Below are 25,668 nucleotides of genomic sequence, written 5' to 3'. Positions count from 1 at the left end.
GGTGGACCCCCAGGGCAGGAGGAGCTGTTGCTTGGGGATGGCGGGGTTATGGAGCCCAAGGGGGCCGCCCGAATGCGGGCTGGGTCCGGATTGTGGTGGGGGCGGGCGGGGTTGGTCCCCTGGGTGCGGGTGCGGGGGCGGGCGGGGTTGGTCCCCTGGGTGCGGGGACGGGTGGGGGCGGGCGGCGCGGCGGACGGGAAGGTGGTCTCCGGGCGGGCGGGGCGGGGAGCTGCGGTGCCCGGTGCCCGGTGCCCGGAGGCGGCGCTGTCCGCGGAGGCGGGTCCCGCCGGCAGGGGGCGCCCCTCCAGCAGCGGCCGCGGGGGGAGCGAGGAGCGCGGCGGGCGGCGGCCGGAGGGGACCATGGCCGGCGGCCGGAGGGGACTGGTGGCCCCGCAGAACACGTTCCTGGAGAACATCGTGCGGCGCTCCAACGGTGAGGGGCGCGGGCGCGGGGTGCAGGTGGGCACCCGGGCTCCGGGCAGCGGCGTGCGGGCGGGTGCGGGGCCGGGCAGCGGGGAGCAGGTGGGCACCCGGGCTCGGGCAGCGGGGTGCGGGGCCGGGCAGCGGGGTGCGGGCTGTTCCCCCTTCTCCCCCCGCCCCCGGGCGCTGAGACGCGAGGTGCAGGCCGCCCCCTTCCCCCGCTTGGCGCCGACCTGGGGCTCGGGGCTGGGGGCTGGGGACGGGGGACGGGGGGCTGGGGGCTGGGGCTGGGGACGGGGGACGGGGGGCGGGGTCTGGGGACTGGGGGCTGGGGGCTGGGGACTGGGGGACTGGGGACTGGGGGCTGGGGGCTGGGGGCTGGGGACTGGGGGACTGGGGACTGGGGACTGGGGGACTGGGGGGCTGGGGGCTGGGGACGGGGGACGGGGGACGGGGGACGGGGGGCGGGGGGCTGGGGCTGGGGACGGGGGACGGGGGGCGGGGGGCTGGGGACTGGGGACGGGGGACGGGGGGCGGGGGGCTGGGGACTGGGGGCTGGGGGCTGGGGGGCTGGGGGCTGGGGACTGGGGGCTGGGGGCTGGGGACTGGGGGACTGGGGACTGGGGACTGGGGGCTGGGGGCTGGGGACTGGGGGACTGGGGACTGGGGGACTGGGGGACTGGGGGCTGGGGGCTGGGGACTGGGGGACTGGGGACTGGGGACTGGGGGACTGGGGGCTGGGGGCTGGGGACTGGGGGACTGGGGGCTGGGGGCTGGGGACTGGGGACTGGGGGACTGGGGGACTAGGGGACTGGGGGCTGGGGGCTGGGGACTGGGGGCTGGGGCCGGGGGCCGGGGGCCGGGGGGCTGGGGCCGGGGGGCTGGGGGCCGGGGTGCTGGGTGCTGGGGAGCTCGGGGCTGGGGGCTCGGGGAGCTCGGGGAGCTCGGGGCTGGGTTCTCGGGGCTGGGGGCTGGGTGCTGGGGAGCTCGGGGCTTTGGGGCTCGGGGCTGGGGGCTCTGGGCTGGGGGTTGGAGTCTGGGGAGCTTGGGGCTGGGGACTGGGGGGCTCTGGGCTGGGGGCTGGAGTCTGGGGATCCGGGGCTCGGGGCTGTCTCCCCCACCCTCTGGCACCCAGCCTGCAGCAGCGCGGTCCTTCCCTCCAGCTCTGCGCCCCCAGGTCTGCCCCGCACGCCAGACTGGGGGGACAGGTGGGGAAGCTCCACCTCCCTGGGCCCCCAGGTGCTGCTCCCGGACCCCATCAGATGGTCGCTAGCCGGGTCCAGCCCGGCCCCTCCCTGGAGACCCCCACCTGCTCTTGTTCCAGGGCCCAGGCAGACTCGGGGGGACCCAGGGTACAGAGCGGGTGCTGAGCTCTGCACCTGGGCTCGTCTGGGCCTGAGTGCCGGGGCCCCGGGGCCCTTTGCAGCTAGGACGGGGTTTGAGGGCAGGGAGCCAGCACCCAGAGGGCCCAGGTTCAGTCCCCAGCACCAGCAGCTGCCAGAGCCGAGCAGGTCTCTTTAGTGAAGTGGTGTAAGTGCGAGTACTCATACTCAGCGGGTCATCAAGCACCCGGGATACCTGGGGGGGGGTCGGCTCAGGCTTCAACAGGGGTCTGTGGTCAGGCTTCCCAGCCACCCGCTTCCAGTCCATCACCCGTGGCTGAGGAGCCCGTGGCTTTTAGAGCAAGGTCACGGCTGCTGCCGGCGAGCCGGGCGGCTGATCACTGTCCAGCAGCGGTAGGACACCCTCCTGGGTGAAGCCGCGGCAGGGAGGGGCTCTGCTCTTGACCAGAACCACCACTTTAGAGAGACGGTGCTCGGGTCGGGCCTGCTGCTCTGCTGGGTCTGTGAAGAACGCCTGCAGGTCTGAGGGACCCAGCTTCCTCACCAGTTGCTTCAGTGAAGCGACAGCGTCCTTTGCTTTTACGCAGGGGAAAGCCTCCAGCATCAAGTGGGCGGGCAGGAAGATCTCCCACAGGGCGGTCACGGTGTCCCCGGGCTTGTAGGAGGCTCTCAGGGACTCTGGGACTAAGGGACACCACAGCTGAAAACAAAAGGAGCCCTGAGGCCGAGGCCCAGTCGGCCTGGCCAGCCTGGGCTGTGTCCGCGTCTCTGCAGACAGAGGTAGACTGTCAGCTGAGTCGTCCCCGGGAATATTTTTAGCGCCAGCGTTTTAATATCAGCGTCAGTTCCAGCGACTTGACTTCAACAGCATTTAACTACAAAAACCAAACATTCGGGCAGGGCAGAATGAGCTTCTAGGAGTCATTTAGATCTTGAAATGTGAAGTCTTGAGTTCCGAGGGGGGCTTTTCCTAGTAGTTCCTGAATGCAAACAGGAAAAAGTGGAAAATGTGGGGCCAGGCGGTGGCGCACCTGGCTAAGCGCTCACATTACAGTGTGCGAGGACCCAGGTTCAAGCCCCTGGTTCCCGCTGCGGGTGTCTCTCTCTGTCTCTCTTTCTGTCTCCCCCACTTCTATTGATTTCTCTCTGCCTCTATTCAATAACAAATAAAAATATTTAAAAGAAAAATTGGAAAGCTTCACAGTATCTGTGTGCTTTCTGTTTGACTGTGATGGGAAGTCTGTTCATAAATATTGATTGTCTCCTCTGTCTGGGCCCCGCCAGCCTGCTTTAGACAGAAAGAGTCCTTTCCTCAGCAGTGCCTTTGACCAGGCCTCTCACCCAGCAGTTCCGGGCAGCGTTTCCACCCCTCAGTTACAGATGGGGAGACTGAGTCTGAGCAGGAAGCCCCCGGTGGTCCTTGTGGCCTCAGCCTGTGAGAAATTTTCATACCCCTTCCACCTGCCCGGAGATCACAGAGCTGCCTGTGCCCAGAGTCTGGAATCTCACCGACCTTCCCTGTGTCGCCAGGCTCACCCTCCTCCCCACCCCCTAGAGATGTGGACGCAGGCACGAGAGCCTTGCCCCAGATACACATGAGGACAGAGCTGACGAGACCCTGGCCAGCCCTGTGTCCCCCCGCTGAGTCCCTGTGGCTCCGACCTTTCTAGCTCCCATGGTATTCCCGAGAGAAGTCTAACTTCCCAGTGGACACGAAACAAAATGTTATCACAACAAGAACAACATCCATCTTGGCGAACAGCCACGCCTCCCCCCCCCAAAAAAAAAAAACAAAACAGAACCACAGGGCAAAAAAGCAGCTGATTCTGCCCTAGGCAGAGGCCATGCCTTCTCTGTCCGCGCTGACGCTCAGAGCCTCAGAGCAGGGGCGCAGTCAGTGCGCTCAGCGCCATGCTCCGCCGAGGGGACCGGCCGCTGTTCATAGGATAACGCCTGTGACCCTCTGGGCCAGCCAAGGAGATGACGCATGTCCCTATTTCAGATTCTCTCTCTCCCTCTCTCTCTTTTCTTTCTTTTTAAAAAAATTTTTAAATGTTTTTATATTTATTCCCTTTTGTTGCCATTCTTGTTTTATTATTGTTGTTATTGCTGTTGTTATTGATGTCGTCGTTGTTGGATAGAACAGAGAGAAATGGAGAGATGGGGGAAGACAGAGGGGGAGAGAAAGACAGACACCTGCAGACCTGCTTCACCGCCTGGGAAGCGACTCCCCTGCAGGTGGGGAGCCGGGGACTCGAACTGGGATCCTTTCGCCGGTCCTCGCGCTTTGTGCCACCTGCGCTTAACCCACTGTGCCACCGCCCGGCTCCCCGTCTGTCTTTTCTTACTGTGGGTTCTCACTGGGGCTTTGTGTCTGTGTGGTGAAGGACCCTCAGCATCACACTCATGGAGCTGGTGGGAGGCAGAGTCGGAGAAGGCGGCTGGAACCAACTGAGCTCTGCGACTCCGGCGGCAGTGAGCCCCGGACAGCAGGGCCCCGTGTGCCCCGGGGAGTGCTGTTAGTGAACCCTGGTCCGAGGCCCCTGTGTCCAGTTACCTGTCCCGCCTGCCCCTCAACTTCTCACTTTTCTAAGGCGTTTGCTGGGCTTGCCGGGACTATGGTTCAGCGCCGCGCCCCTGACCTGTTCCGAGTCACACTTAATGGGAGAGAGCGGGCCGTCTCCCCACTCTGGATCGTTGTGTGGGGTCAGTGGGAACGTCCATGCCGCAGGGGTGAGTGACCGTGCGTGTTGGTCTCTCCAGCACCGCCTGTGGTCATGGTGCAGTCCCTGAAGCACCTCCTTCCTGGGCTACCGGGCAACAGGCAGCAGGCATCCCGTCAGGCTGCTCTGAAGCCAGGAGGAGGAGGAGGAGGCCAGTTCCAGGCCGTGAGGGCGCCTTCGTGCCGGGAGACCCACGCTGGACGCTCGGAGTCCGCGAGAGGCCGTGCCGGCCGCAGGGGCGGCAAGAGCAGCGCTGTGGGAGGAACCGCCCACACCTGCTCACGGACGGCCAAGCCAGCTGTGTTTCTGCAGCGTGCCAGCCTGGCACAGGCTGTTGGTGTAATCGGAGAGCACACAGGCCTCGCCGCAGGTGATGGCCTCTGGGGGTGCCCGGCCTCTGTTTACCCCACAGCAGCCAAGACGCAGAGCCCCCACCGTCGCCCCTGGACTCCCGCTGCTGCTGGGCAGTTTACCTGGAGAAGTGCTGTGAGGTGACCTTCAGAGAGGCCCAGCTGTCCCCTGCAGTGTCCCCGAGTGATGTTCTCTGGGGGAGTGCATCCCGAGATGGACGGTGCGGCCCTGGGCTTCATGTTGGGAGGCCAGGGAGCCAGACGTGCTGGGGGGCGGCCTGGTCTGGGAAGATGGGGTCTGGGCTTTTTCTGCGCAGGGCTCCACCTTGTGGGGGAGCCCCTCAGCCCCACCCCTCCATTCAGGCTCAGACGGTGGGAAGCTTTGGAAACCACTTTTCCAGGGGCGCCCTTCTCGCCTGCCTCACACACCTAGTGACCTGGGCAGGGCTTTTTTCTTTCTGTCTTTCTTTTTTTTTTTTCTTTCTCCGTAAGCAGCCACAGCTAGAACCGGAAAGGAAGGAGTCTCAGAACCGCAGAGGCTGACCAAGCTCGCGGCTTTTTCCACCTAAAAACGTTATTTCCTTTTCCCAGTTTGGAAACGCTTGCCCTTGTTCTTCTTCCTTGCTCTCCAAACTGTTTTCATTGTCTGACGCCACCGGGAGCAAGCACAGGCGACCATTCTGCACGGTCCCACACATTCAGTCCTTGAGCTCGTTGCTGGTGACGGGGACCCAGTGCCCGGCTGTCCTTCCCCCCCCCCCCGGCCCTCTCCTGCAGCGGGCACTCCCTGTCTCTTCTCCCCGAGGCCCCGCTTCCCGAGGGCAGCCTCCCAGCCTCGCCTCCCAGGTTTGAGCTCCCGGCGTGCACTCTTGACAGCCGAGGCCTGCACACAGTGTGTTCACGTCCTGTCCGGAGGACATTCACACGGCTGCTCCTCGTCCTGCTGTGGAGGAGGGCGGGACATCCCCAGCCCCCGGTGGCTGATGCTGCTGCACATTCTCGAAGTGGATGCGGGACGTGTGTGTGCAGGAAGCTGCCTGGGTGGGCCCTGCCGGAGGCCTCAAGTCTTCTTATGCCCCCGGCATTGTGCTTGGCCTTGACTCCCCTGGAAAGCCGTGCTGTGCCCCACAGTCTTAACAGTCCACGGGAGGATTGGTCAGGTTGTGTAGGGCGAGCCCCAGGGTCAGCATGAGGTGAGGGCGGGGCAGCTGGGTGCGGGCAGGTTCTCAGGAGTGCTCCCTCCGTCAGCCTGTGCTTGGCAAGGGCAGAGCCTGGCACGGCTGGGCATACACAGAAGGCAGAGGGCAAGGGCAGAGCCTGGCACGGCTGGGCATACACAGAAGGCAGAGGGCAAGGGCATAGCCTGGCACGGCTGGGCATACACAGAAGGCAGAGGGCAAGGGCATAGCCTGGCACGGCTGGGCATACACAGAAGGCAGAGGGCAAGGGCAGAGCCTGGCATGACTGGGCAGGGGCAGAGGGCAGGGCAGGCACACTCTGGGAGCGTGAGCCCTGGGGACGGAGTTTACGCAAGAGCTGGAAATGACAAGGAACAGGAAGTGAGTGATTTATGCTTATTTCAGCAAAAGGAAACTAAAGCCAGAATGGCTGCAGGGAGGCACGGTGTCTGGGGGCAGGAAAGAGTCAAAGACAGACTCAGAGAGGTGAAGGCTGGGCTGGGGTCCCGTGTCATGAGTCTGGTGGCTGCGGTGACAGGGCCCACGAGGAGAGCCCTGCCCATGCTCCCTGTGTGGGCACCTCGCCTGAGTCCTCAGCTCCCCCAGCTGTTTCCTTGGTCTGGAGTCCGTGCGTGAGGGGCCCCCCAGTCAGTTCCAGAAAGATCAGGCCAGGGTGAGGCTGCTTCCTCAAGCCCCGTGCCCACGGGCATCCCGTTCTGCTCCCAGGCGGCTCCCCCATGGGACTGGAGGTGGCTGGCTGGGCTGGGCGCTCCCCTGCAGGTGTGGGCTTGCTCACCTGTGGCCGTGTGCCCTCGGCGTCTCTGCTGGGGCCCAGGCAGCGCGCACACAGCCGCGTTGGAGGCCCTGGGTTCCAGCCTGGCTACCTGGGTCAGGGAGGCTCCACTAGAGGTACAACACCCCTCTCTGCATCTCTCTCCCTCTCTGTCTCTCACCTCTGTCTTAAAAACAAAGCAGAGTCCTCCCGGAGTGGAGTGGGGTGACTGTTCCAGCTCCTGCCCAGCGGTGACCCTGGTGGGAGCCCCGAGGGCCACGCCAGTACCCGGCGCTGACTCACGCCCAGACCGCCCGCCACGTGCGTTATGATGATGACAATGCTTGGATCTTGTCCTCGGCCGCAGGAGCCTGATGTTCCCAAGTTAGCTGAGTCAGCCGGGAGTCATTAATGTGCTGGCCGGGAGCGCCTCAGAGCCAGAGCCGCCTGCCTCTCTGGGCCGTGGCTAAAAGCCCTGCCTGACCGCTGCTGCTGTGGCGGGGACTGTCCCTCTCCTAGGAAGTCCTGCTGTGCCCACGGTCTGATGGCCCAAAGAGAGGCACTCGGCCTCGGGGAGCGCGAAGAGGGGCTCAGCAGCTTCTGCCCCCGGGAGGCCCCAGTGCCCGCCGTGCAGGAGGACGCTCACACATGCAGTCCCCGTTCCCCTCGGCTTTTGGCTCTGTTGAGCTGGACACTGTCCACCCCCAGCCTCACAGTCCTGGTCATGGAAACAGGCCAGTTTGAAGGAGGAGCCCATTTCTTCCATTTCCTTAGGTATTGAAGTCCCTAGTTTTTAGATTTTTATTTATTATTGGTTAGAGACAGACAAATTGAGAGGGGAGGGGGAGACAGAAAGGGAAAGAGACAGACTCCTGCAGCCCTGCTTCACCACTTGTGATGCTCTCCCCTGCAGGTGGGGACCAGGGGCTTGAAGCCGGGCTCTTGTGTGCTGTGATGTGTGCGCTTAACCAGGTGCGCCACCGCCTGGCTCTTGTGTGCTGTGATGTGCGCTGCTTAACCAGGTGCGCCACCGCCGGGCCCCAAGACTCTAGTTTCTTTACTTGGGCTCATCAATCCCCTCCTTGGCTGGGTCCTTCCAGAACTGTGACACCTGCTTCCCTGCTGCCCCTTGTTGCCCAGGGTGACTGGGTGAACTCATTTTGGGTCTAGCTGCTGCTCTGGGGCCTGCACGCCCGCTGGCCTCCCCTGTCCCGGGCTCCTTTCTTCTCCCGCCTTCCCTGTGTCCCCGGAGACTGGCCTTGGGTCCCCACACTGTCCTGACTGGCTTCTTGGGTGTGGGCTGTGGGTGGTAGCAGCAGGAAGGCGAGGAGGTGGTGGCGGCTCTGGCTCTGGGGAGGGGGGTCGAAAGCGGGTGCTGACACGAGGACCCACAACTTCCCCGGCAGCCCGCGGGAGCCACTTGTGCCCGTGCTAGGATCGGGGTTGGCACCTCAGCGGCCAGAGGCCTGCTGTGCTGGGAACACTGCGTGCTGGGAGAGGAGAGGAGGCGAGGAAGGAAGGAGAAAGGAAGAGAGAAAGAAAACCAGTCTGTCTGACCACAGGTGCCGTAGCTTCTCGGTGGGTGTGTTCAGGAAGATCTGGGGTTGTTCACAGCCGGGCGGCAGCCTGGAGCTCATTTACTCTGAGTGTCGGAGCTCCCCGGTTTATTGAGCGGTGCTGGAGGTGAGACCAGAACAGCCAATTCACAAGGCAGCAGCTCCTCCTCTCCACAGCTTGGGAAGGTGACAAGCCTCTAGTGGGGCGTCAGCTGTCCAGGTGCCCCCCTTCCTGCCGGGACGAGCGGGGCTCCAGTGTCCCCAGTCACCCACCACCCATGGAGGCACCCCCTCCTCCTTGGCCAGGCCCTTCTGGAACCTGGACCCCGTGGCCTCCTTCCCGGCGCCAGCAGTGAATCAGCCTGCAGGGCTGTGTCTGCACTGTGGGAATAGCTCTCCCACCTTCCCAGCACCCCTGCAAGAGTGAGGGCCACGTGGAGGCAGCCACCCTACACAGAGGCCCGGGGTCCGGCTCCGGTGCCCTCGGCCCTCCTCTGGCCACCAGCGCGGTTTTCACCGGGTCTCGGCTGGGTTTGCCATCGCTGCCGCTCCGTTTGCTGCGGTTGTCCGCATCCCATAGCCGTTCCCCCGCACTCACTTGCTCTGCCCTGTGGCCGTGCCTCCCCTCCCGGGCTGTCTCACTGGCGTGTTGACTTCCACCCCACCCTTTTTGTTCCAGAAAGGACACAGCCATCTTGTTGATGGCAGAGTGGTGCTCTGTTGGGCCCATCTCCCCCGGCCGGGTCAGCGTCCGCTTTGCCCTTGCGGATCAAGGTCCCACCCAGGACTGGCTGGACCATCCCCGGCCGCGTGTCCCTCTGCCGCTCAGGCCCCGTGCCAGGCCTGCAGGACTTCAGCAGGGCCTCGTCCTTGCCGCCTCAGAACTGGCGGGGGTCAGTCAGCCTCACAGGCAGGAAGCACGGCTCCCAGGGATGTGGGGAAGAGTGACGAGTTCTCCAGGTTCTGTGGCGTGACAGCCGAGGCAGCTGGGAATGGTGTGACAGCCTGGGGACTGCTCTCTGCAGAGGGGGAGGTGTCTCCAGGGAAGCTGAGTCGGGGCCTCTGCCCCTGCTGCCCACCTCTGCCCTCTCAGACCTGCTTCTTCTCATGGGGACACTGGATAGTGGGGGGTCCATGGGCAGCAAGACCGCCTGTGTGCGGACACAGATGCTGGCCAGGAGGGGACACTGGGATATCTTTGCGTCACGCATAGATTCAAATGTCAGACCATGGCTCGCACTGGAAACTAATATCAAATATGCCAGCAACGCTTGCGTTCAAAAAGAAACTATTCCGGTCACAGAACCAGGAGTGGGACAGCTGGGGGGCCGATCCCTTCGGTGACAGCTGACGTCATGCGTGCTTCTCAGCGACAAATCAATGCGTCACTTGCTAGGAAAATATCGTGAGCTATAAATATCTGTGTTTCTTTTGAAAGGCTCATTAACTTATTTGATAGAACAGAAATTGAGAGGAGGATGGGAGATAGAGAAGGAGAGAGACAGAGACGCCTGCAGCCCTGCTCCAGCGCATTCCCTCCGTAAGTGGGGAGTGGGGCCCTGAACCCGGGTCCTTGTGTGCGGCAGTGCGTGTGCTCAACAGAATAGCAGGATACACCACTGCGTAGCCAGGGTTTTTGCTAGGCCCCTGACCCGCACAACTCCACCGCTCCTGGAGAGAGGCAGAGGAGAGAGATGCCACGCACTGCACCACCACTGGCTTGGCCACGCTGACCGCGGGGGTGGCCAGTGGGTGGGGACCCTGAAGCCGGGTCCTTGTGCTCCACCAGGCCCCAGTCTCTGGGCTGCTGACAGTCTCATGGCCGCTTTCCATCTCCTCTCAGCTCCCGCTTGCGAGCAGATCCATCTGACGGAAGCTGAAATGGGAGGGGAGACAGACAGACCCCTGCAGCCCTGCTTGACTACCCCTGCAGCTTTCCCCCTGCAGGTGGGGGCGGGGGGCTTGAACCCGGGTCCTTGCGCCCTGTGGTGTGTGCGCCCCCTCCCGGCCCCAGATGCATCTGCCTTGGAGGCTGGAGACACCTCTAGCTTGTGCGGAGTGGAGGCGGAGGCCTGGCCTTTGAGACCAGGAGACTGGGTTTACCTCTGAGATTGAAACCTCTCCCCACTGTAATGCACTGACTTAACCCACAGTGTTCTTCTGCGGGATATGAAAATCAAGAGACAAAGCGAATACCGTGGGGCCCCGGGAGCTCCGTTTGCATGGTGTCAAGACAGGTCCTGACAGCTTAGCGGTTTCCCGGAACCACCGTGAGGCTGAGCCCGGCCGAGCCCTGCCGGCTTGGCCCACAGAGGCCGAGGCTGCTGTGTGGGGTCCATCCCGCTGGCTGTGCCGCCTCTCAGCCTCCCCTGACCCCTCCAGCCTTCTGGTGACCCCCAGCGCGGTTTTCTTTAGTTCTGGGTCAAAGCGCTGCCTGCCGATCTTTGTCCAGCGCTCAGACGAGCCTCTCGCTCTCGCCGCGTGCCGTGCCACGGGCACTCTTTCTGCCAGGACTTGACTTCTGCAGGAGCCCTGCCCGGTGTGGTTGGTGGCAGTACTGCGGCTTCCAACGGTCAGGGGTACGCTCTCTCCCTGGCTCCGCGCCCCGAGCCCTGAGGGCCATGTTGCCGGGCTGTCTCTGTGGCCTCCCGAGGAGTGGTGCTGGCGGGGCCGCTGCGTGCGAGGCTTTCACTGCGTCACGCCCAGACTGAGTCACTTTTCAAAGACATCGCTTTAGATAGTTTCTCCTTAGTTATTTGCAGTAATTATGATGAAAAGTAATTTTCTAATAATTTCTTTTGAGAATATCTCTGTGTGGTGCTTTATGGGCAAACAGTAGGCTCGGTGTGGCTCACACACTGATTAGAGCACGGGGCTCGGTCCTGCACGCCTGCCCCCGGAGCCCCGGGGCTGCGAGGGGCCTCAGGTCTGCGGGGCAGGCTTGACCGATTGTGCCAACCCCCAGTGGAAAGTGTGTGTGCACTGACTGTGTAACTGCGAGCTCACGGGGCAGGGCGGCCCGGAGGACGGTGCTGGAGAATCAGTATCAGAGGCGAGGACGGAGGCCGATGCTGGGCCCTCACGCCTCTCGGGACACCGCAGGGCAGTGGGTGTGTTCTGGTGAGAGGTGTTCAGAGGCAGGCTCCTTCTGGGTGCCGACAGGGGGGTTCCGGCCTGCCTGCAGAGGCCGCCCACACATTCAGCAGTGGAAGTCTCACCACACCTTGTAGACTCTAGACACTTTTAGACGTCTTTCTCTTTTTTAAAATTTAATTTAATTTTTATTTATATATTTTTGCCTCCAGGGCAGGTTATTTCTGGGGCTCGGTGCCTGCAGTACAAATCCACTGTCCTGGAGGCTATTTTTCCCCTTTTATTTGCCCTTATTGCTTATCGTTGTTACTAATGTTTTTGTTGTCATTGCTGTAGTTGTTGTTGGATAGGACAGAAAGAAATTGATAGAGGAGGGGAAGACAGAGAGGGGGAGAGAAAGACACATGCAGACCTGCTTCACCACTTGTGAAGCGACCTCCCTGCAGGTGGGGAGCCGGGGGCTCGAACCTGAAACCTTATGCCGGTCCTTGCGCTTCACGCCACGTGCACTTAACCCGCTGCGCTACTGCCCAGCCCCCAACATCTTTCTCTTTGAAAATATTTTAATTAGTTTATTTATGGGATAGAAACAGAAATTGAGAGGGGGTGAGGAAGACGGATAGGTAGATATTTGCAGACCTGCTTTACTGCTATGAAGCTGTCCCCTGGAGGGTGGGGACTGGGGGCTTGAACCTGGGTCTTTACGCTTGGTAACGTGTGTAACTCAACCAAGCATGCCACTGCCTGACCCCCAGTTTCTCACTTTCTTTCATTAAAAAAATGTAAGGGGCCCAAGAGATATTTCAACAGGAAGGTGCCTTCTTTGCCGTGTGTGGTGGTCCGGGTTCGAGCCCAGGCAGCATGCGGGGGTATGGGACGGGGGGCTAAGGCTTCTGTTTCTGTCTATGCTCTTTCTCTCCCCCTTATTTCTGATAGCTGAGTGTGCTCCAGGTGGCATAGGTGCACAGGTAGAAGGGATTCGATGGTTTTTTGAGTCAGGGAATGAGAGAGACAGAGTAAGAGGGACCCCCCCCCCCCAGCTCTGGTTGTCCTCGCCCACAGACGGGGATCTTCGTCCGTTGTCGGAGCTCCTTTCCCCTGCTCCTCCCGGCTCAGACGCAGCTGAGCGCCGTGGGCAGGAGCCCAGTCAGGGTGAGGGCCTGCATGCCGTCTCCCTCCCTCCTCAAGCCTGGATGTGGAGCTGGACTACGGGCCACTGACCTTTGACCGTGACAGAGCAGGGGCAGGCGGGGCCCGTGGCAGGTGGCCTCTGCTTGTCACAGGGGTCTGAGACCCCAGAGGGCCGCTCCTGCTCCTGACTGTGACGCGGAGTTTGGCCGGTCTACCAGGAGAGGCCCAGGGCAGGGGAAGGGGTGGAGATATTATTCCTTAGAGCACACTTTTTGGGGTGGGTGGACACCTCCTCTTCTCTGTGGAACCTTCTGGTGTGGCAGACATGTTGGCCCAGTGAAAGTCTTCCAAGCATCAGGGAGTGGTGGCTCAGTGGGCAGAGCCGCTGGGTGTGGTCACTGGCACCACGTGGACAGCACACGGGGGTGGGGGTTGTGCATGGTGGCATCTCTCCTCACTTTCCCCTGTCTGCCTCTTCTCTCTCTCTCAGTGCTGGACGTGGTGGGGGGCACTCTGCACTGCCGTGCCTGCCTGGGGCTCTGGGTTCACCCCTGCACGGCCCCCGCAACTCCTAGAGATGATCACACTGGCAGCATGGTGAAGAGGTGTGGGCTTGGCGCGTCTGACAGTGGTTCTGCGTACCAACTTGACCGGGCTGCGGGGTGCCCTCGTCTGGTGTCTGTCAGGGTGTATCTAGATGCTGTCAGCAGTGAGTGGCCACCTGCCAAGCAGGTCGCCCTGCCCAATGCCCATCAGTTGACGGCCTGAACAGAACAGAAGGCCCACTGTCCCCCAGCCAAGAGGAGACCCCCCTCTCCTGACTGCTCACAGCCAGAGCATCATCGTCGGCCCCTGCTTAGAGCTTTAGATGATTGAGTGATTATGAAAATAGGTGGTGGTGATGATGGTGTTATTGACGGTGATGTAGGTGGTGGTGGTGGTGATGGTGGTGATGGTGATGTAGGTGGTGGTGATGGTGGTGATGGTAATAGTGGTGGTGATGATGGTGGTGGTGGTGATGGTGGTGGTGATGGTGATGATGGTGGTGATGGTGGTGGTGGTGATGGTGGTGGTGATGGTGATGGTGATGGTGATGGTAGTGGTGATGGTGGTGGTGATGGTGATGGTGATGGTGGTGGTGATGGTGGTGGTGGTGATGGTGGTGGTGGTGGTTGTGATCGTGGTGGTGGTGATGGTGGTGGTGGTGGTGATGGTGGTGGTGGTGATGGTGGTGGTGGTGATGGTGGTGGTGGTGATGGTGGTGGTGGTGATGGTGGTGGTGGTGGTGGTGGTGGTGGTGATGGTGGTGGTGGCGATGATGGTGGTGATGGTGATGGTGGTGATGATGGTGGTGATGGTGGTGGTGGTGATGGTGGTGGTGGTGATGGTGGTGGTGGTGATGGTGGTGGTGGTGGTGTTGGTGATGGTGGTGATGGTGGTGGTGATGGTGGTGGTGGTGATGGTGGTGGTGATGGTGGTGGTGGTGATGGTGATGGTGGTGATGATGGTGGTGATGGTGGTGGTGGTGATGGTGGTGGTGATGGTGTTGGTGATGGTGGTGATGGTGGTGGTGATGGTGGTGGTGGTGATGGTGGTGGTGGTGGTGGTGGTGGTGATGGTGATGGTGGTGGTGGCGATGATGGTGGTGATGGTGATGGTGATGGTGGTGATGATGGTGGTGATGGTGGTGGTGGTGATGGTGGTGGTGGTGATGGTGGTGGTGATGATGATGGTGGTGATGGTGGTGGTGGTGATGGTGGTGGTGGTGATGTCCTGCTCACTGGTGAAGAGTGCAGACATGTTAATGTTTCTCAGCTGACTCCAGATCTCTTATCTGGGCCAGACAGGTTCTGGGAACAGTGCTGCTCTGAGCTCTTGACCCTGGGTGGGTGACTCTCCTAACCCATTTTGCTTGACTTCAAAGGACGGTTTTGCCAGCTAGATTTAGAAGGTAGTGAGTAACCCCGCCGTCACCTGTGTTTGGCTGGGTAAAGCATGGCTCTCCATCTGGCCATGGAGTCTGTCCCTTCACCAGAGCGCTCGTCACTGCCAACCGTGGGGAACACTGCCAGCCACCTGCAGGGATAAGCTGGCTTGGCTGAACACAGCTGCCACCCTGGCGCCCCCTCAGAGCCTGGCACTGTCAGCGGGAGTGCTGCCCACCCGCTTGGGCTTCTCATCTGACTTAGCAGGTCTTACTTTCATGGCCAGCCACCCCCACTGGACATCCTGAACCGGCTGCTGGTGGAGTCACCGTGGGGGACTCAGACCTTCATGGGTTCAGACTCCAGCTCTCCTCAGCCCCTTGCTGTTCTCCAAGGGCTGTGGGCTGAGGCCAGGCCTGCGTGAGCTCTGGGGCCCTGGCGCTGGCCTGTTGCTCACTGAGCTCCCTGGGTCTTGGTGACAGTCCAGGTCCACTGGCCACTGTGGCCCTCTGGTATGCGGGCTCCCTCTGCTTGGCACCTTCCTCCTGGATGAGCAGAGCCTGGCACCCTGGCCAACCTAGCAGTGCACCCCCCGCCCCGTGAGTTTGTGCCACCCAGCCCTCACTGCCCTGCGGTGAACCCCACTTGGTGTCCGGCTTGGGCTTTGTGAACACCAGTGTCTTTCCAGCCTCTAGCAGCTGGTGCCTGGGAACCACTGGCTCCTTGTCCGGTCACGTGGGGTCAGCACCATAGCACAGAGGTCGCTGCGAGACCCCAAGGCAGCGGTGAGGCCCTTCCCCACACCAGACTCCCCTCTCCTCTTCTGCACTTGAGGGTGGGGCTGTTGGAGACCTGGGTCACCAGCTCAGACCCAAAGCAGCCTCTGAGGAACTTCCAGGCAGAGGAACTGGAAGTACAGACGTAGCCTGGGAAGACGTGGCCCCCTGTAGAAGCTGGGGCAGGGTGGGTGTGAGGGGCCACAGGGAGGGCAGGGCGGTGCAGGGCAGGAGACCCATTGGCAGGAGTCCTGGGTCCTGACAGGAGACACTCAGGTCCCTCCCTGACCCCATAACAGCCCTGCCAGGCACTCTGCCCCCTGCCTGCCCCCTCTCCACCCCCCTGTAACAGCCCCACCAGGTGCTAGCCCCCACCCTGTAAACAGCCTGCCAGGTGCCCTGTGCCCTCCCCCCCATACCAGTGCAGCACCAGCCCTGCTGTCAGGCCTGCGGTAAAGGGCTTCTTCACCGCATCTCAGCACAGCCCAGTTCACTTCTGAGAGCATGTGGCACGGTCACCTGGTGGCAAGGGGTGCCGCCGGCTGGTCCTCTTCAGACCCCAAGCACCTGTTTTCTCTTCTTTCTACGACAAGCTCATCAGCAGTGGCTTCTAGAATAGGCCTTGAGGTTTGGTTGCACAGCGGCCATGGTGCGGGAGCCACCACACCCCCTCCAAGGCCCTGCCCGCCCTGGTGCTGGTGCTGTCCCAGCTCTGGGGCCCTCAGAGGCAGGCAGACGGTCGCTCCTGTTTGTTACTCTTGCAAGTCCACCCCACACGCGAGCAGAGCCCCCTGGCTGTCTCGGCCTCCTTGCTTCTCCTCCCCTGAGCATTCACCCCAGTCTCTTTCACCCCTGGCCCCTGGACGGTACCGTCTCGTCTGCAGCGGCGGGTTGGCACTTGGGCACTGCGTGTGCACCGCGGTGCCTTTCCCCAGTCGGCACAAGCACGTGGGGCAGTGCAGCCTGTTGCCAGCGCTCCCCAGGCCCCGCCATGTCCTGAGGGGGCCGGCTGAAGTGAGACTGCGGACCTCTCCAGCTCACCCGGGGACCCGGGGACTGGCTGCACCTGACGTGTGTGCCCAGTGTGTTTCAGAGGCTTGGCGGGAGCGGCCTGAGAGAGACTCAGGGGCATGTGGAGCAGGCCGATTAAAGCCCGAGCTCTGGGGCCAGAAACCCCACTCCGTGTCCGTGTCCGTGTCCGGACGCTGCTGAGAGTGTGCTCACCCGGGCTGATGCCAGGCTCAGTGACTGCACCTTCACGCGGCGCCCTGGGACCTGGTCTCCCTGTGTGGGCTCGGTGAGGCTGGGGGTGAGCATCCCGCACTCTGTGCCCCCCTTCCCGCCTGGAACATCACCGGCAGGTCAGTTTCCTGGGGCTTAGATAGCAAAGGAGTCGAGAAGCTCCTCTCCTAGTGTCCCAGGAGCCGCAGGCCGGTGAGGACTCCTCTCCGTCGGAGGCAGGTAGCTTTGCGCTGGGTTACTCGCTGGATGGCAGGTGGCTTCTGCCCCATCTGTCTTGTGCTGGCAAAGGACTGTGGGTCCCCAGGCTGGCAGTTTCTGCTTGGTCTAGATTCGCAGAAGCTCTTCAGAATCTGATCCTGTGGCGAGAGCCCTCCAGGTGCATGCTCTGCACTGGCACAGGACTCCCCTCCTGTGTCTCCTCCTGGATTTTATTTTAAAAAACATCTGTTTATTTATTAATGAGAAAGAATCAAGGGGTCAGGGGGTGGCACACCCAGCTAAACGCACATAATACAAAGCACAAGGGTCTGCATAAGAATCCAGGTTCGAGCCCCCGGCTCCCCACACGCAGGGGAAGCTTCACAGGCGGTGAAGCAGGTCTGCAGGTGTCTGTCTTTTTCTCTCCCTCTCTGTCTTCCCTCCTCTCTCCATTTCTCTCTGTCCTGTCCAATAAAAGGGAAACAATGGCCGCCAGGAGCAGTGAACTTGTAGTGCTGGCACCGAACCCCAGCAATAACCTGGGGGCAAAAAAAACAAAGAATTTGGAACTTCACTCTGGGAACCAAACTCAGGACCTCATGCTTCCAAGTCCAGTGCTTTACCCACTGAGCCACCTCCCAGGTGACATCTCCTTGTGTTTTGTCTCCTTGTTGAAGTCCAAGGGGCGGCTTGGGCTTGGTCTGCCAGGAGGCACTGTGGCTGGCAGCAGAGCTGAGGAGTCGCAGACTCTTTTAAAGAAGGTTGAGAGTGTGTGTGTGAGAGAGCCGGCAGTGACGTCTGCCGCCTGACCGTTACCAGCTCTCGTGTTTAGCAATAAAGCGCCTGGTCAATACGTCGGCATTTTCTTATTAGACTCATTAAAAATGAAGAGTATGCTTTTTTAAAGCAGAGTAACTTATGTTCACGATTTATAAAACCAAACAGGGGCTTGTAGCAAACCGATCATCCTGCCCCCCGGACAAACCACACACTAAGTTTAGCTGCTGCTTCTGACGGTTCCTGCCTCGGCTTTAAATAGCGCGCACACTGCTGTTTCTAGCCCTGACAGCCTTGGGCGCCATCTGGTGAGCACCCTCAGCTCAGCTTTTAACTCACAGGAGCCAATTCCCCTCCTTCCAGTCTGGCCGCATCACCCTCTTTTGGCCAGCTTTGTGACGTTGACTCCAGCATTTACACCTTCCTGCTTCACTGTGTTGGTTCTAGGCACCATCTCCTGTTCGCTCTGGGAGAAGACATAGTATGTCCACAGGGCAGAGCCAGTGAAGTTCAGTGCAGAAATGGGCCATGGTTAAGCAGTCCACGCTTTGACTGTATGTAGGCTTCAAGGATTGGGAGTCTGTGAAGCAAAGAGGAAGTTACTGCCATTGATGTGGGAAACAGGCAGAAGGTCCCTGGGTCCCCGAAAATAACCACCCAGCTCAGACCAAGGCAGCACCCAGCAAAGGCAGAGATGCGGCCAGGAGCTCAGTCTGTACTCACCCTGAAAGCGATGTGCCGAGAGCCAGCCCTGAACCCATGGTTCCACCTTCTTGAACCCCAGTCTCCCTGTCCCTCCTGACGCCAGTCTCCCTGTCCCTCCTGTCCCCAGTCTCCCTGTCCCTCCTGTCCCCAGTCTCCCTGTCCCTCCTGTCCCCAGTCTCCCTGTCCCTCCTGTCCCCCAGTCTCCCTGTCCCTCCTGTCCCCAGTCTCCCTGTCCCTCCTGTCCCCAGTCTCCCTGTCCCTCCTGTCCCCAGTCTCCCTGTCCCTCCTGTCCCCAGTCTCCCTGTCCCTCCTGTCCCCAGTCTCCCTGTCCCTCCTGTCCCCCAGTCTCCCTGTCCCTCCTGTCCCCAGTCCCCCTGTCCCTCCTGTCCCCAGTCTCCCTGTCCCTCCTGTCCCCAGTCTCCCTGTCCCTCCTGTCCCCAGTCTCCCTGTCCCTCCTGACGCCAGTCTCCCTGTCCCTCCTGACGCCAGTCTCCCTGTCCCTCCTGTCCCCAGTCTCCCTGTCCCTCCTGTCCCCAGTCTCCCTGTCCCTCCTGTCCCCCAGTCTCCCTGTCCCTCCTGTCCCCAGTCCCCCTGTCCCTCCTGTCCCCAGTCTCCCTGTCCCTCCTGTCCCCAGTCTCCCTGTCCCTCCTGTCCCCAGTCTCCCTGTCCCTCCTGTCCCCAGTCTCCCTGTCCCTCCTGACGCCAGTCTCCCTGTCCCTCCTGAACCCCAGTCTCCCTGTCCCTCCTGTCCCCAGTCTCCCTGTCCCTCCTGTCCCCAGTCTCCCTGTCCCTCCTGTCCCCAGTCTCCCTGTCCCTCCTGACGCCAGTCTCCCTGTCCCTCCTGACGCCAGTCTCCCTGTCCCTCCTGTCCCCAGTCTCCCTGTCCCTCCTGTCCCCCAGTCTCCCTGTCCCTCCTGTCCCCAGTCTCCCTGTCTCTCCTGTCCCCAGTCTCCCTGTCCCTCCTGACCCCCAGTCCCCCTGTCCCTCCTGTCCCCAGTCCCCCTGTCCCTCCTGTCCCCAGTCTCCCTGTCCCTCCTGTCCTGTTTTTCTTTTCCTCTTTTGTTGTAAACATGGAAATTCACTGTGGATTCTTTCTTGTTAGTGGAAATGGCACTAAGTCATGTAGGTCTTTGTAAAAGTGAATGGGGCGAGCTTTTGAAAAGCAGGGTGCACCCCATCTTCATGGTGAGGGGAGTCAGGACTTGGCAGTGTCTCATGGCCGGGCTGCTCGGGGTCCGCGGGACCTGGAGGTTGGTTAAGCACAACGGTCTTGCCACCTTGCAGGCCGCTTGGAGCCGAGAGCCTCAGTATCTGGACAGCTCTAGGCTGATGGCCCAGAGTCCTGCTCTAGAGTCCCTGCTCCAGACTGGGCCCCACACCCTGAGTGGCCCTGACTCCTGCCAGGCCCTCCCTGCTCCAGACCCCTATACCCTGACTGGCCCCGACTCCTGCCAGGCCCTCCCTGCTCCAGAGTCCCTGCTCCAGACTCCTATACCCTGACTGGCCCCGACTCCTGCCAGGCCCTCCCTGCTCCAGAGTCCCTGCTCCAGACCCCTATACCCTGACTGGCCCCGACTCCTGCCAGGCCCTCCCTGCTCCAGAGTCCTGCTCCAGAGTCCCTGCTCCAGACCCCTATACCCTGACTGGCCCCGACTCCTGCCAGGCCCCTCCCTGCTTCCTGCTCCGGCCACACCTGGGCCTGTGCGCTGGGTTTTTAGTTTTTATTTTATTTATTTTTATCCCCTACCAGAGCACTGTTCAGCTCTGGTTGTGCTGGTGCGAGGGATAAGCCTGAGACTCTGGAGCCTCAGGCAGGAGCGTCTCTGCAGAACCATTGTTCTAACCCCCCCCCACTGAATTTTTAAACCACAGAATCTCACCTTTACTTTTGCCTGATGTGCCTTTTTGTTTGTGTTTAAACAGACACGAACTTTGTGTTGGGGAACGCCCAGATAGTGGACTGGCCCGTCGTGTACAGCAATGACGGCTTCTGCAAGCTCTCCGGCTACCACCGGGCAGAGGTGATGCAGAAAAGTAGCACTTGCAGGTATGGGCTTCCTGGGGACACCTGCAGGGGCGAGGCTTCCTGGGGACACCTGCAGGTATGGGGCTTCCTGGGGACACCTGCAGGGGCGGGGCTCCCTGGGGACACCTGCAGGGAGGGGCCCTGACTGGGGGGACTTGCTGCCCTTAGAGGTGTCATGCTCCCTGCTACTCATTTAGAGAAGAGCTCGCCTCCTTTTGGAAATAGCATTTTTCTAAATTAAAAAAAAATTTATTGGGAGATTAATGGTCTACAGTAAATATGGTTGGTACAGGGGTAAAACTCAGCTTTCTGCAGAACATTTCACCCCCAGCCGAGGTCCTCCCTCAGGAGCCAGGACCTGAACGCCCCCGCCCCGAGTCCTGTGCTGTTTCAGTACGGCAAGCCCAGTCCAAGTTGTGCTTTGCGTTTCCTCTTCTGCTCTTGCCTCTCCACTCTGTCTGTGAGCTCCCTTCCCCCGAAAGCTCAGCTCCGCCACCTGATCCCGCGACTTGTGGGTGAAGAGCACACCCCCAAGGCAGAGATGCCTGAGTGGGCAAGGGAACTGAGGCGGAGGAAGGCGTCTCTTCCCGGGAGAGAGGACACTGGTAGAGCACAGGACATGCGTTTGCTTAACGGCAGCCTTGGCACTGAGCACGGCTCTGGTCAAAACCACACCACACCACCCCACCCCCCAAAACCACGGAACACCAGATCATACCAAACCACACGCTACACCACATCAGGCCACACCACTCCAAACCACGCCAAGCCAAGCCACACCCAGAACAAAGCAGACAGACAGAAGCATCTCTGAGTGGGCCGGCGAGGGACCAGGGTTCCTAAGGGAACAGCAGGGCTTTTCTGAAGGGGCTGGGACCCCAATGCCAGAGCCAGCCAGGGAGGCCCCAGTATCCAGCTGAGCGTGGTGCTCACCATGGTGGCCCAATGAAGAGTCACGTCTGAGGCCTTGTGCAGAGATGGCCTCCAGGGTGACTCTGGGGCTCCGTGCAGAGATGGCCTCCAGGGTGACTCTGAGGCTCCGTGCAGAGATGGCCTCCAGGGTGACTCTGGGGCTCCGTGCAGAGATGGCCTCCAGGGTGACTCTGGGGCTCCGTGCAGAGATGGCCTCCAGGGTGACTCTGGGGCTCCGTGCAGAGATGGCCTCCAGGGTGACTCTGGGGCTCCGTGCAGAGATGACCTCTAGAGTGACTCTGGGGCTCCCTGCAGAGTGGCCTCCAGGCTGAGCTCTGGGGCTCCATGCAGAGATGGCCTCCAGGGTGACTCTGGGGCTCCCTGCAGAGATGGCCTCCAGGGTGACTCTGGGGCTCCGTGCAGAGATGGCCTCCAGGGTGACTCTGGGGCTCCGTGCAGAGATGGCCTCCAGGGTGACTCTGGGGCTCCGTGCAGAGATGGCCTCCAGGCTGACTCTGGGGCTCCGTACAGAGATGGCCTCCAGGGTGACTCTGGGGCTCCGTGCAGAGATGGCCTCCAGGCTGACTCTGGGGCTCCCTGCAGAGATGGCCTCCAGGGTGACTCTGGGGCTCCCTGCAGAGATGGCCTCCAGGGTGACTCTGGGGCTCCGTGCAGAGATGGCCTCCAGGGTGACTCTGGGGCTCCGTGCAGAGATGACCTCTAGAGTGACTCTGGGGCTCCCTGCAGAGTGGCCTCCAGGGTGACTCTGGGGCTCCGTGCAGAGATGACCTCTAGAGTGACTCTGGGGCTCCCTGCAGAGATGGCCTCCAGGGTGACTCTGGGGCTCCGTGCAGAGATGGCCTCCAGGCTGACTCTGGGGCTCCGTACAGAGATGGCCTCCAGGGTGACTCTGGGGCTCCGTGCAGAGATGGCCTCCAGGCTGACTCTGGGGCTCCCTGCAGAGATGGCCTCCAGGGTGACTCTGGGGCTCCGTGCAGAGTGGCCTCCAGGCTGACTCTGGGGCTCCGTGCAGAGATGGCCTCCAGGGTGACTCTGGGGCTCCGTGCAGAGATGGCCTCCAGGGTGACTCTGGGGCTCCGTGCAGAGTGGCCTCCAGGCTGACTCTGGGGCTCCGTGCCGGAACTACAGATCCACTGCTCCTGGCCATTTTCTCCATCTTACTGGACAAGTCAGAGAGAAATCGAGAGAGGAGGGAAACAGAGAGAAAGAGAGAGAGTGATAGACATCTGCAGACCTGTTTCAACGCTTGTGAAGTGAACCCCTTGCAAGTGGGATTCATTGATTCATTGATTTTTGTCTCTGGAGTCTCTGCTCTGGGCCTTTTTCTCCCTCATATATTCAGAGACAGAAAGACACACAGATACAGAGGGAGAGACACCAAAACCTTGAGGCCCCCCTGGTGCCACGTGTCCCCTGTGTTCCCATGTCTCTCAGGGAGCAGAGCAGCACCCTCGCAGGAGTCCTCAGTGTGTCTGTGAGTGTGCGTGTGCCTGAGTTTGGCGCCAGTGCTGCACACACAGGGTTGGGCCTCTCGCCGTGCCGTGCCGTGCCGTGTCGTGCTGTGCCGTGCTGTGCCGTGCCGTGCTGTGCCGTGCCGTGCCATGCCGTGCCGCACCGTGCCGTGCCGCGCCGCGCCGTGCCGTGCTGTGTGAGACACCCATCTGACTCGGCCCTCTGTCTGATTGGCAGCTTCATGTATGGGGAGCTCACCGACAAGGACACAATTGAGAAGGTGCGGCAGACCTTCGAGAACTACGAGATGAATTCCTTCGAGATCCTCATGTACAAGAAGAACAGTGAGTGCGACCTGCCGGGGCCTGCTAGAGGCCCGCGCCCGCGTGCATGCCACTACGAGGCCGTGGGGGAGCGGCCCTGGGTGCTGGCGGGCTGCCTGCACTAGGGGAGCAGACTTCCTGGTGGCTCCCGCCAAGACCTACCGTCCTCCCTGGCTGTGCTCTTGGTGCTGCCTTCAGGCCCCTGGGGATCTCCGCCCCTCCCATGCAGGGACGGGGCCCCATATGCCCTGCCCAGCAGGTGACTGGGGAGGGCTGGCTGAGGGTCTCTGAGGGTCTCTGGGACCCCTGGCTCTGGAGCAGAGGAAGTCAGCCCTGCTAGTTCCTGTGCTTGTCTTGGCCATGGTCCCACGAACCCCGTAAGAGGCCTACTCACGCGTGGGATGGGTGGGGAGGCCCGTGGACGGGCAGACTGTGCAAACCGCAGTCTCAGCTGGCCGTCCTGCTGTAGCTTGGAGGGGCACGAGGTACAAGGACACGTGTGGGGCAGCCCTCTGCGGGGCTCAGGGCCTGTGTGCTGCTCCAGAAGGCCGAGGGCCCGGCTGCCTGGCCTGCAGGGAGCGACGCCCCCAGGCTGGAGACTGTGCTCGCTGATGGTCTCTATCCTGCGTCAGGAGACCAGCACAGGGAAGCTGGGCTCAGGTGGGGTGCTCTCATGCTGCGTGCTCACCCAGAGGCTGCCCCTGCCCAGAATGGAGCTGAGGGCCTCCTGGGGTCAGAGTGAAAGGCGGCTTGTTTGAGGGGCTGTGTGCGGGTGAGGGTGGGGTGCCGTTACCGCTACCTGTGGTCTGGCCTAAGTGGTTAAAGACAACTTCAAGGTCACGTGAGTGTGCATCGCTTGCCTCTGGCGGTGTCCACACTGGGCACCAGAGACGGCCCCAAGGATGTGCTGGTCTCTTCTGTGTACATGGCTGCCGCTAGTTATACACACACACACACACACGCACACGCATGCACACACATGCACACGCATGCACACATGCACTCATGCGTACACACACGCACACACATGCACACACGCACTCATGCGTACACACACGCACACACACACATACACGCACGCACGCACGCACGCACGCACGCATGGCTGGTGAGAACCTTTCTTTCCTAGTGGTGGCAGCTAGAGGTGCCGTGGGGAGGTCTGGGGCGAAAGCCCTGGAGAGAGGGCAGCTCTGGGCTCTGGTAAAGCAGATGGGTTTGGGGGGCCGTGCAGACACTGACCCAGGGCACTGCCCGCTGGACCATGGGGTCAGTGCAGGAGGTGTGTGGCCCTCTGCCGTCCTTCCACCCGGGACGGGGCTCAGGGTGGCTGCTCCTCCCGGCAGGGCCTCTCCCTCTGTGGCATGAGCTGGCACAGAGCCCTGCGGCAAGTTCAAGGTCACTGGGAGGCCGGGCCCAGGCCAGCACGCATGCACACACGCCACAGAATGCTAATCTGGCAGGTGCACCAGCAAACAGCCGTGCGTGCGTGCGTGCGTGCGTTGCCTCGGAGATTTTGAGCTTCATTAGTCACTGCGATTAACATACGAGGCCGGGAGCAAAAGATGCAAACGGGCTCGTGCCCACCGGGTGCCCAGCGCCATCCCGGGAAGATGCTTCTGCTGTTCACCTTTCTGCCTGTATGTGGGTGAGGTGGGGCAGAGAGACATCTGACCCCTCTGGGCCCTTCCACTGGACAGGTCAGCAAACAGGCACGAGGCGGGTAGGTATGAGAAGTCTGAGTGGCATGCCCACTCCTGTGCCCACAGAGGAGGCATAATCTGCGTGACTCAGCGCCTGGCCTCAGAGATTCCAGAGCTCCGAACACAGGACTCTGGGACGCAGAGTGAGGGTCTGTGACGCAGATGCAGCCTTCTCCATGGAGGGGCCTCCCCCAGAGAGGACCTGATGGGAGGGAAGCTTATTACCCTCTAGTTCCCCTGAGAAGGCCTCCATCCCTGCCCACTGCCCCAACTCCCCGGACCCCTGCCCACTGCCCCACTCCCACAGACCCCTGCCCACTGTCCCAACTCCCCGGATCCCTGCCCACTGCCCCACTCCCACAGACCCCTGCCCACTGCCCTACTCCCCTAGACCCCTGCCCTCTGCCCCACTCCCACAGACCCCTGCCCACTGCCCTACTCCCCCAGACCCCTGCCCACTGCCCCACTCCCACAGACCCCTGACGACTGCCCTAACTCCCCAGACCCCTGCACACTGCCCCACTCCCCCAGACCCCTGCCCACTGCCCCACTCCCACAGACCCCTGACCACTGCCCTAACTCCCCAGACCCCTGCACACTGCCCTACTCCCCAGACCCCTGCACACTGCCCCACTCCCACAGACACCTGCCCACTGCCCTACTCTCCCCGGACCCCGCCCACTGCCCTACTCCCCTAGACCCCTGCCCACTGCCCCAACTCTCTGGACCCTTGCCCACTGCCCTACTCCCCTAGATCCCTGACCACTGCCCCAACTCCCCAGACCCCTGCCCATTGCCCCAACTCCCCAGACCCCTGCCCACTGCCCTACTCCCATAGACCCCTGCCCATTGCCCCAATTCCGCAGACTTCTGCCCACTGCCCCAACTCCCCAGACCCCTGCCCACTGCCATACTCCTCTAGACCCCTGCCCACTGCCATACTCCTCTAGACCCCTGCCCACTGCCCCAACTCCCCAGACCCCTGCCCACTGCCCCAACTCCCATAGACCCCTGCCCACTGCCCCACTCCCCCAGATCCTTGCCC

The 25,668-nt window shown here is 61.6% G+C and overlaps 1 protein-coding gene across 2 annotated transcripts in view; it reads left to right on the top strand.

Moving 5' to 3' along the window:
- The first annotated feature begins 303 nt into the window (after positions 1-303).
- Positions 304-25,668, top strand: part of KCNH1 (potassium voltage-gated channel subfamily H member 1) — a 65,632-nt gene continuing 40,267 nt past the window's right edge. For both annotated transcript variants that reach the window (XM_060178378.1, XM_060178377.1), the window contains exons 1-3: positions 304-433; positions 20,113-20,236; positions 22,838-22,944. In XM_060178378.1, coding sequence (XP_060034361.1) covers positions 361-433; positions 20,113-20,236; positions 22,838-22,944 — 304 coding nt within the window. In that variant the 5' untranslated portion in view covers positions 304-360. The remainder of the gene's footprint in view (positions 434-20,112; positions 20,237-22,837; positions 22,945-25,668) is intronic.

Source organism: Erinaceus europaeus, chromosome 19 (assembly GCF_950295315.1).
Source record: "Erinaceus europaeus chromosome 19, mEriEur2.1, whole genome shotgun sequence".
Classification (NCBI taxonomy): Eukaryota; Metazoa; Chordata; class Mammalia; order Eulipotyphla; family Erinaceidae; genus Erinaceus; species Erinaceus europaeus.
The sequence above is the reverse complement of the archived record's forward strand: the minus strand, read 5'-3'. Positions and strand labels throughout refer to the sequence as shown.